The sequence below is a fragment of the Cupressus sempervirens genome, chromosome 6, assembly GCF_028749045.1.
Source record: "Cupressus sempervirens isolate cs-2001-9-10 chromosome 6, ASM2874904v1, whole genome shotgun sequence".
NCBI lineage: Eukaryota > Viridiplantae > Streptophyta > Pinopsida > Cupressales > Cupressaceae > Cupressus > Cupressus sempervirens.
Window position 1 is genome coordinate 155,413,467 of NC_143123.1, and position 11,612 is coordinate 155,425,078.

Genomic DNA, 11,612 nt, shown 5'->3' on the forward strand with positions numbered 1-11,612 from the left:
AACAATAAAAAAAATTTGAAAAAAAAACTACTTTTGTGAATGAAACAAAATAAAAGTTGACTTTGTTTTGTCTTTACAGTCCGTTTGGCTCCGGGAATAGGAATAGCTATTTTAGAATACTTATTCTGGAATGGAAAATGGGGCTACATATTCCTATTCTCTATTTGGTTCATCCAATATTTGATATGAAATTTGCGGACTCCAAAATTTATGTTTTCTAAAATAAATACTCAAATTTGGCAAAATACTTTTAAACAAATCTTCCAATAGTATGCATAAATAGACTAATTATGAACTAATAGGAATACGTATTCCAATAACATCTATTTGAGTGGAATTGTAAAACCTTATTTTTGGGCCAAAACGTATTCCTATTTTACTTCGTATTCCAATTTCGATTTGATGCATCCAAATGAAGAATTAATTTTTTAAAGAATTTACATATGCCTATTCCGGATGTATTCCCTTTGACAACGGGCCCTTATAGTGCATTTTGTTTGGTATGTTTTCGCTCTCCCCATTATTCAATGTCGAATGCGCTTTGCTCATAGATCCCCACTTTTTCATTTATTAAAGTAGAGATTAAGATTACTTGGAAGCTCATATGGTTCGTTAACATGGCGGTACCCTCGGAGTTCTAATATGGGCATTAACCAGAGAAATTTGGGTTTGCACTTCGTTGGATTGAAGGCGGGATGGAGAATCTGAGCGATGATGAGATGGGTTTAATACTGAAACGGGTAATCAGCAAAATTGATAGGAAATCCTGTGCCAAGGTATGCAGTCAATGGAGAAGACTTGAAGCCTCTACCAGAGAATCTCTCAAAGTGTTGGATTCGCAGCTCTTGAATTCCTTTCTGCCAAGGTACAAAAACCTGCTTACTCTACAAGCAGAGGGAGAAATTTCTGATTTTGATTTGGAATTAATAGCAGAAACTTGCCCTGCTCTTCAAAACTTGAACTTGAATTTTAATATATTGAAAACTATGAGTTATATTGGCGGTACATTTTCAGAGTATCTCCCTGTAGATACACCTTCTGATGCAGGACTCTGTTCAATAGCTAATGGCTGTAGGAACTTGAGAAATGTGTACTTAAAAAGGAGAAAGGGTTTAGGCAATGTGGGTGTCACATCTCTCATGAAATCGTGCCCTAACATTAAACATTTAGACCTAGGGTTCTGCAACATGATAACTGATCAAGCGTTGGAAGCAATTGGGGCCAGTAATTGCTTGGAAGTTCTTGTATTGCATGGATGTAAATTGGTGTCTGACAGCGGATTGGCCTCATTGGCATTAGGTCCAACTGCCACAACATTGAAAAGGGTTGACTTTTCTTATTGTGATCGAATTACGGATATGGGTGTTAGTCTCCTGCAACACTTATCTTGTTTACAAGTGCTGAATTTGGAAGGATGCGGGCCAGGAGTAACTGATGCTGGAGGAGTGGACCTTGGAGCTGTAGTTACCCTAGAAAAAATAAACTTTTCATGGTTAATTAATATATCAGATGTATCATTGTTTGCTATCGCTACACACTGTTCAAAATTGAAAGAAATTAAGCTCACTGGTTGTGAATCTGTCACAGGAGATGGTGTTTGTGCCTTTTCACAACATATTTCTTTGGAGGCAATGATTTTAGATGGATGTAGTAATGTACACAGCGAAGAAATTGAACAAATAGTACTTGGATGTCCCACCTTGAGTTATCTTGGATTAGATAGAGATCTCAGATATTGGATTCCTGCCGGTGTAATTGAGAGAATTAATGCTCATTGCCAAGTAGAATGGTTATAAATTAGAAATTATGCCCTTAATTGAGAAGGGTTTTCAGACCCAAAAAATTTATTCTGTTGTTGTGAAGGAAAATTGTTTCTATCTTAATCAACATAAGCTATTGAGTTGCTTAAAACTATCGAGGAATCCTTCGATTCAAGCTTGCCATGCTCTCCATCTACCGAATGTTAGTTCATCAAAACCTACTTAGGTGTTTAGAAGCTGTTTGAAATTTTAGACTAATTTTATATGTTTTGAACACAAGGTTGTATAATTGTACTTTTGTTTTAATTTATGGGTATATATTCTTAGATCGAATGCTAAAAGCACAGAAAACAAGACAATTTTTTTTTTTTGTCTTTGTCTTTCCTATTTAATTGATTTGGATTCTTGCTCGTTTTTACATTTTGACTTCTGAAGCTTGGGAGAGAGTATTAATGAATAATATGGAACAGGTGATACTCAAAATAGGCGCACTTAAATTCCAGACAACATAAAACTGGGAGCAAGCTCAATTGGCAGCACAATTCTCACAAACTCAAGAAGCACAAGAACAGAGAACTAGAATAAATGATGTAGGAAGTGTTGGGAGCAAGTGGACAATGGAAATTAAAATAACAGGCATATTGGACAATTTGTGGTACCCTTATTCAGAATAGTTCTGAAGAAAGAAATCAAACAATTAAAAAACAAGTGAGATAATCAATAGGTAAAATTGCCATCCTAACAAATGCAATAATTATCTGAAGTTCAAACAATTGTCATCTCGTTTACTATGGTTCTGTCTCTTGATTATCTCATACAATATTCATTGTAGCACGATCTTCTCTGAGCCTCTTTCCTCTGAAGATCCAATATACAGGACGCATCACTGTATGGTCTTTCTCTTTTAGCTGATGAACCAACCAACTTTTAATACTGCCATTGGATATTTGGGCCCAGGCAGAGCCACAAACATCAAACCATATTAACATGAAATCAATATTGAAACAACATGAGGAACACACTCGTTGACTTAGGAACCCAATTCAGGATTACCTTTTTTTCTTATATTGTTTATGCATAAACAACAACTGAGGGAAATAAAAATTGACAGATGTACCCTAGTCACAAGAGACATCTTCTTGCGGCTCAAGCTGAGCTTGTGATTGCTAGGACTAGCTATGACCACCGTTAGTGTTTCATTCCAATATGCATTGGTTTAGGAAAAATTGTCACCTTATTGTAGATTATGTGACTTTAATCTTGAGGCCATTTCAGAAGAGGCCTTGAAACTTATAAATTGGTTTACAATAAGCAATTTATGGATCTGAAACAGTCTGGCAGACCTAGATGGGCCACTCAAGTAACCTACCAGAGACCTACATATCAATCAGGCAACAAGCAGAAAAAGCTTCAGCTCTAGATTGAACAACTTACAAATATAACTGCTCTATTTATGGATTTCATATTTTCAGATGGCAGACTTCTTCCATGTTGCAGGAGTTCCATCACAAAGGGTATATTTGATGATTTCTCAAGGGTGCTTCAGTCTAAAATTATAATAGATGAATGGAGTAAGCCAGGTGTTGCAAGTAATAGCATGGTTTATTTTCAGTTTTGTTATCACTATAAAAGTTAATGCATTTAAAAGGTGCCCTTAAAACAAAAAGGGAGCTATGAGAAAGTATTTCCTTTCCAATCTAATTAAATCATTATTTCTTTTAGTTTACTTTTTCTTTTCTTTCTACAGCTATTTGAATGTTTCATTTAGATCAGTTAGATTACTTACTGTATATAGATTAGTTCATTCATTGGCAAAATATGCATTTTATCTGTTGTCTTATACTTTCTAGCTTGAATCAGATCGGTGCTTCTGTATAAAATCAATATCTACATGCATTAATTATTTTAGATTTGAAACAAACTAGAGCGATTCCCATCTACTGTTAAATGGTCAGATCAACTTTTCTTCCATCTTTCTCTCTTACAATCACCCTTCTTTAGATTCTTTGATGCACTTAATCTAAAAAGGCACAATCAATCTCACTTTGTGAGCGAGTGAAGTAATTTCACCAAAAAGTGTAAAAGGTGAAGTGCAGCTTCAAAACCAACCATGGGCATGACCACCAGGCTTTATCCTTGTAGGACATCCTGAATTTATCTCTGTAAAGAAAATGGACTGAGCGGAGTCCTAACAAAATATCTGTTAGTCTAAGTCAAAATGTTTTGATGGCCCGTTTCTTGAAGTTCAAATTCAATGGATTGCTAAATTTATTTATATCTGTCTTCATAAATAAGAAAAATTCATTGAAACATTTCAACTTCAAAGGACTATAATTTTTTTAATAAATCCATTGCCATCTTCACAAATCTTACTCGTGGTTAAATGGTGACATTGTTTGGTATACTTTCACCCTCACCATTATTCACTGTTGAATGCGCTTTGCTCATATGTGTTTTTAATGTGGGATGATATTTGATTCCCACCATTTTACGAGTCAAGACAAACACTGTATTTTTTAAATAGAGATTAAGATTACTTAGAAGTTAACATGGTTCATTAACATGCTGGTCCCGGGGAGTTCTAATGCAGGCATTGACCAGAGAAATTCGGGTTTGCACTTTGTTGGATTGAAGGCAGGATGGAGATTCCAAACGATGATGAAATGGGGTTAATACTGAAATGGGTAATCAGCAGAATTGATAGGAAATCATGTGGCAAGATATGCAGTCAATGGAGAAGACTTGAAGCCTCTACCACGGAATCCCTCAAATTGTTGAGTTCGTAGCTCTTGAATTACTATCTGCCGAGGTACAAAAACTTGCTTTCTCTACAAGCAGAGGGAGAAATTTCTGATTTTGATTTGTAATTGATAGCAAAAATTTGCCATGTTCTTCAAAAATTGAACTTGAATTTTGATATATTGAAAACTATGAGTTATAATGGTGGTACATTTCCAGAATTTATGCCTTTTGATTCACCTTCTGATGTAGGACTCTGTTCAATAGCTCATGGCTGTAGGAACTTGAGAAATGCGTATTTGAGAAGGAGAAAAGGCTTAGGCAATGTGGGTGTCACATAATGCATTTAGACTTAGAGTTCCGCAACAGGATAACAGATCAAGCATCAGAAGCAATTGGGACCAGTAATTGCTTGGAAGTTATTGTATTGAAAGGATGTAAATTGGTGTCTGATAGGGGATTGGTGTCATTGGCATTAAGGTTAACCGCCACAACATTGACAAGGCTTATGTGTGTTAGTTTCCTGCCGCACATATCTTGTTTACGAGTGCTAAATTTGGAAGGATGTGGGTGAGGAATAACTGATGCTGGAGGAATGGACTTTGGAGCTGTACTTACACTAGAAAAAATATATCAGATGTATCATTGCTGACTATTGCTAGGCACTGTTCAAAATTGAAAGAAATCAAGGTCACTGGTTGTGAATATGTCACAGGAGATGGAGGCAATGATTTTAGATGGATGTAGTAATGTAGACAGTGAAGATATTGAACAAAGAATACTTGGATGCCCCACCATGAGTTATCTTGGATTAGATAGAGATCTCAGACATTGGATTCCTGTCAGTGTGATTGAGAGAATTGATGGTCATTGCCTAGTAGAATGGTTATAAATTAGAAATAATGCTCTTAATTGAGAAATATTTTAGGACCCAGAAATTTAATGCTGTTGATGTTAAGGAAAATTGCTCCTAGCTTAATCAACATAAGCTATTGAGTTGCTTAAAACTATTTGAGGAATCCTCTGATTCAAGCTTGCCATGCCGTCTCCATCCACCAAATGTTAGTGCATCAAAACCTTCTTCCAAGGTGTTCAGAAGCTGTTACAAATTTTAGACTAATTTACTCTAAATCTTTTTTATGTTTTGAACACAAGGCTGTATAACTGTTTTTCTTGTTTTAATTTATGGGTTTATACTCTTAGATGGAATGCTAAAAGCACCGAAAGCAAGACAATTTTTTTCATTGTGGTCCTATTTAATTGCTTCAGGCTCTTTGCTTGTTATTAGATTTTGACTTCTGAATCTTGGGAGAGAGTATTAATTAAGAATATGGAACGGGTGATACTCAAAATAGATGCACTTGAATTCCAGTCAACATAAAATTGGGAGCAGGTTCAATTAGCATTACAATTCTCACGAACTCATGAGGCACAAGAGCAGAGGACAAGAATAAATAGTGTAGGAAGTGTTGGGAGCAAGTGAACAGTGGAGATTAAAACAACATGCATTTTTGACAATATGTGGAACCCTTAACTCGGAATAGTTCTGAAGAAAGAATTCAAACGATTGAAAAATAAGTGAGACAATCAATAGGTAAAATTCCAATCCTTGCAAATGCAATTTCAAACAATTGTCATCTCATTTACTATGGTTCTGTTTCTTGATTATCTCATACAATATTCATTGTAGCACGATATTCTCTGAGCCTCTCTCCTCTTAATATCCAAAATACAGGACTCATCATTGTATAGTCTTCTCTATTAGCTGATGAGCCAGCCAGCATTTAATACTGCCATTGGATATTTGGGTGAAGCCAGAGCCACAAACATCAAGCCACATTAAAATGAAATCATTGGCATAATGTGAGGAGCACACCCATTGTTTTAGGAACCCAGGTCAGGATAACTTTTTCTTCTTCTGTTGTTTATGCATAAACAACGATTGAGGGAAAGAATAATTAACAGTTCTGTGCCCTAGTCACAAGAGACATCTTCTTGCAGCTTAAGCTGAGCTTGTGATTGCTAGGACTAGCTATGATCAACCTTAGCATTTCATTCCAATATGCATTGGTTTTGAAAGACTTGTCAATTTATTTTAGATTACACGATTTTAATCTTGAGAACATTTTCAGAAAAGGCCTTGACACTTCTTAATTTTTAAAATTAAGCAATTTATGGTTCTGATCAATCCAGTGAACCTAAATGGGTTGCTCAAGTAACCTGCCAGAGACCTACATATCAATCAGGCAACAAACATAAAAAGCTTCAGCTCTAGATGAACAGCTTGCAAATATAACATTGTGGATTTCATATTTTTAGATGGCAGACTTCTTCCATGTTGCAGGAGTTCCATCACAAAGGGTATATTTGACGATTTCTCAAGGGGGCTCCAGTCTAAAATTATGGAGTAAGCCAGCTATTGCAAGTAAGAGCATGGTTTATTTTCACGTTTGTAATTACTATAAAAGATAATGCAACTAAAAGGTACCCTTAGAACAAAAAGGTTTATTTTCACCGTTTGTAATTACTATAAAAGATAATGAAAAAGTGTTTCCTTTCCAATGTAATTAAATCATTTTCATTTCTTTATAGTTTGCTTCTTCTCTTTCTACAGCTATTTGATTGTTTCATTTAGATCAGTCAGATTACTTACTGTATATAAATTAGTTCATTCATTGGCAAATATGCATTTTATCTTTTGTCTTTTTCATTGTAGCTTGAATTAGATTGGTGCTTCTATCTCTAAGCATTAATTATTATAGATTCGAAACAAACTAGAGGAATTCCCATCTACTGTTAAATGTTCAGATTGGCTGTTCATCAATCTTTCTCTCTTACAATCATCCTTCATTAGTTTCTTCGATGCACTCTATCTAACAAGCACAATCAATCTCACTATGCAAGGGAGTGATGTAATTTCACTAAAAAGTGTAAAAAGTGAAATGCAGTTTCGAAACCAACCATGGTCATGACACCAGGCGCTATCCTTGTAGAACAACCTGAATTATCTTTGTAAAGAAAATGGACTCGTCAGAGCCCTAACAAAGTATCAGTTTCTCAGCCAAAATGTTTTAAGGACATGTTCCTAAAATCTCAAATTCAATGGATTGTTAAATTTGTTTATATTTGTCTTCATAAATAAGATAAGAAATATGCCAACTACCCCTATAAGTTTATTATTGTTTTAATATGACTAATCCAACTTTGTAAGAGATGTATTTAGACACAGGAGCTGGCTATTGTATAGGATCTGCTAAAGCATGTCTCACTACGGAAATAAATGGCAGAAGAACTTGTCATACTTATTGTAGCCTCATTTTCTGAATGTGTGGGAAGATAATTTCGTACGCCAAGCCAAACTGACCAACTAAATAACTGGATGCGCATGACATAGGACCATGGATCAGGGAAGACTTAATTGTCGATTCATGAAATGAATCCGATTCGGGCATATGAATCAGATCTATGGATTCAGGATTTTTTTTCCAAATTATGATTCTTGGAGGATTCGTGTGTATATATATAAATATATACTTAAAAATGAGAGAAATATACATAATTCTAAAACTAAATCATTTCATAGTATGAATCCATGATTCTAGTATGGATATGTGAATCTAGTATACTTGATAATTGATCTATTTTCACTATTATAAAGAAAATCAACACATTCACATTGAATTACTAAATTACAAAATGAAATTATGATCCTTGAGGATCCAGGCAGGATCCTTGATGCTGCCTGTAGATCCTCAAGCTATGGCTTGGATCCTTGAGGACCTGGGCTAGATCCTCAATTTTGCCTATGGATCCATTAGGATCTGCGATCCGGACATATCCACAGACAGAATCAAGGATCCAAGCAAGAATCTGGATCTGGTCTGTCTAGGACGAATTTGACAACTAAGAGGAAAGATCCTTTGAACTAAATTTGTTTAACATAGATTCATATTGAGCTAAAATGATTATTACTTCTTGAAAAACATTTTTGTTACTAGTTGGCTATATCATACTACAATGGAGTAGCTCACAGTTAGACCTAGGCTTGAAAACAAGCATGGTTATTGAGTTATTTAGGTATCAACTCATTTATCACTCCCCCCTTTTTCTTGAGAATTTGAGTGTTACACAGGGATGTATCCTTTCTCTTTACAAGCTTTTTTCTTTGCAGGAGAGAAGTAAGTGAAAAATGTGGTGGGTGCCACACAAGGACCCTTATAGGTCTTGCACAACCCTAAACCAAAAATTCAGAAACATTACACCCTTTTAAGTTTGAGATAAGATTTAAATTGATCCTTGTACTCTGAAACATTGTTGGTTTTTTCTTAGTTTTTGGTTGTTAGAACATCAAATGGAGAACTTAGATTACTGCTAGAATGCATGGTTTCTTTTTTAGTAGTCTTTTTAAAACTTGCTTGCATGAGACTCTACCGGAGTCAATTCATATGTGAGTCTGGTTAAAAGATGCATATATTTTCTAACTCATTGAAGTTGAGCAAAGGGAAGCATATACCATTTTAAACTATTGTATTTACAGTTGTTTCAAAAAACCTTATTGCGTTATAACAAGCTTAGAAAATATAACACAATGTGTTCTGAAAATATGTAGATGACACTTAACGTGGCAGCCGTCTTGGTTGTAGTCCATCCATCCGTTGCTCCCAAACTGATTGACCTCAGGTTCCCTGTTGCTCTCATGACAGTGGGAATGATGGTTGGTGTCACTTCTCCGCGTGTGATGCGGCTCCAGTTGGTCGGCTGGTGCTCTTGTTGCCCATGTTATTCTCACTACTAGTTGGTCCACCCTTGGTGGTGGCTCTATGTGGCTTGAGGCCACTTTGTCTAAATGGCCATTCCCTTGCTTGGCCTTGATTGCTTTGCCTCCTAGGATTGAGGAGGAAAATGAAAAAAAAAAGTAGTTGATGATGGGTGATCTCTACCCAACCCACCTATTGACTTTGCTAATGTTTAGGGTTCTAATGATCACCATAATCCTCCTCCCTGATTGGCATAGCTCTTGTAGCTTGAGGGCTTTCAAAATTCTTTTTTTTTTTAATGAATAGTTTATAATTTTCCAAACTTGGTGCCAAGTGGACTCCATGGGGTGATCATGTATCCTGTGACCCATTTTTTGTCAATATGTAACTTTATATTTTATTAATAGAAAGGGACTATCCATAAAAAAAAATGCATAAGTTCAATGGTAATTCATAAGGAACTTACAAGTGGCTTGGACATTAGACTTTGACAATTATGACTAATATTAATCTAAAAAGTTTTATTGGTGTAAGTAGTATCTTCCGTATGGATCCATGATTTCGATGCTAGGGTTTACACAAATGTGTACTATTTTAGTTTATCATGAGATATTCAACATCCTCAAATACAAGCACACAAATGTGTACAAATTTAGTTTATAAAAGCGAGTCAAGGGGGATATGTTGGAATTTGATTTCGAAAGTTTGAACAATTTGGGGCTCAATTCTATACTCCTTAGGATTTAACCAAAACAATCAAATGCCACCAAAATCAAATCTTTGGCTAAAGTTGATAATCTTGAAGCATTAAATGAATGCACAAAAAGGTGTAGGAGAAGGGATCGATCAAAGATGTATTAGGTTTATTTAAGGCTAAATAAATAAAAATGGGTATAAATAGGAATGAAATGGATATAGACACATTTCTTGTTATGAACCAAATTTAATAAAGGGTGTGTCACTTGTTAACATATGTAATTGTTTTCAAAATATCTTACCAAAATAGATAGAAAATTATATTGAGAACATGAATATGAAAATTCCATCATTACATTTGTCCCCTACTTTGATGTGTGTGTAAGTAAATGTGACATGAGCTTGTGTGAACACATGTAGATTTTTCTCACTCAATCATTTTTAAAAAATAGTCATATAAAAAGATATTGTTTCAAAAAATGATATGACGTTTCTTCTTCAATATGCATGGTCTATCAAAATGCAAAATAATGAAAAGACATGTAATGAGCAACTCATGCATTGTCTTAAAATAACCACAAATACTTAATTAATTTTAGTTGTCTTAAAAAATGAGTAGAGAGAGATTAGGTTAAGTGTTTGCTTGCATAGAAAGTAATATGAGAAACGCTTGCTCTATGATCTGGCTTATGATATCTTCATGTAATGTGGCTCTATGCAATGTCATAATCTGATAAAAAATGTCATGCATATTTTTGTGACAAGTCTCTATGTAGCACAAGTAACTATGCAAATAATAAATATCAATAGTAAAAGAGTGTTTGCGATAATATATGCCACCCTTGAACTTGTATAAAAAAGATGCAAGGAATTGAGATGGAAAATGAAGCAAGATCAAATCATTAGATTTCAGATATAAATATAAATGCATATAGCACCATATGGAGGCATGTAAAAGGGTAAAATCATGTGAGAAATGAATAATGAAAATCAAATAAATTGTGTTGAAGCTCAGAAAATGTGTATGCATGTATCATCATAAGACAAGCATGCTACGAAAAATTTGTAAACCATCAAGGAATAAGCATCCAATATGAATAAATCATAAAGCATGACTGGCCCTAAGGGATACATACAAATCATTTGAGCATACTAACTATGCAATTGAAGCAAGTATGATAATGAATGTTCATTGAAAGATGAGTTCCCCTAGGCAATTCAAGAAGATAACTCTAAAAGCATGGTAAGAAAACGTAGGCAATATGACTATATAGCTCTAAAAGCATGATAAGTAAATGCAAGCACTTATGTGATAATAATAATAAAATAAGATAAGCTAATAAGCATAGTGGCATTAGAATTCAAAATAGAGAAATGATAGTCATTAAGCATTGTTATTTGGCCCTCTAGACCTATCCGTACATTCACATTTGCAGTAGTGTTACTTCTACAAGTACATTATTATTATTAAGCTGATAGGCTTATTACTGCAAGAGTTGCCGTTGGAATGTTATGACACTCTAATGGTGTAGGATGTTAGGAAATGTAGAAATGGTGCTCGTGTGAATGTTTGCAAATTTCCAGCTTTGCAGTGTGTGAGAATCATGGATGTGGATGCCCAATGTGGAATGATGTGTCCACTTCTTTATCATGAACAATC

General features: G+C 34.9%; 1 protein-coding gene across 4 annotated transcripts; it reads left to right on the forward strand.

Moving 5' to 3' along the window:
* Positions 1–475: 475 nt before the first annotated feature.
* Positions 476–5,716, forward strand: LOC149551717 (EIN3-binding F-box protein 1-like). 4 transcript variants are annotated; one of them, XM_089787231.1, is made up of 4 exons: positions 476–1,962; positions 2,231–2,484; positions 4,351–4,569; positions 4,752–5,716. In XM_089787231.1, exon 1 carries the CDS (start codon positions 696–698, stop codon positions 1,794–1,796), a length of 1,101 nt encoding a protein of 366 aa, XP_089643357.1. In that variant the 5' UTR covers positions 476–695; the 3' UTR covers positions 1,797–1,962; positions 2,231–2,484; positions 4,351–4,569; positions 4,752–5,716. The 4 variants fall into 4 exon arrangements, with proteins under 4 accessions (XP_089643357.1, XP_089643355.1, XP_089643358.1 ...); XM_089787229.1 differs by having other exon boundaries at positions 4,767–5,716; XM_089787232.1 differs by lacking the exon at positions 2,231–2,484.
* Positions 5,717–11,612: the final 5,896 nt, after the last annotated feature.

Excerpts from the sequence above, each read along its gene's own strand:
- LOC149551717 (XM_089787231.1), top strand. The coding sequence starts at position 696 with ATGGAGAATCTGAGCGATGATGAGATGGGTTTAATACTGAAACGGGTA.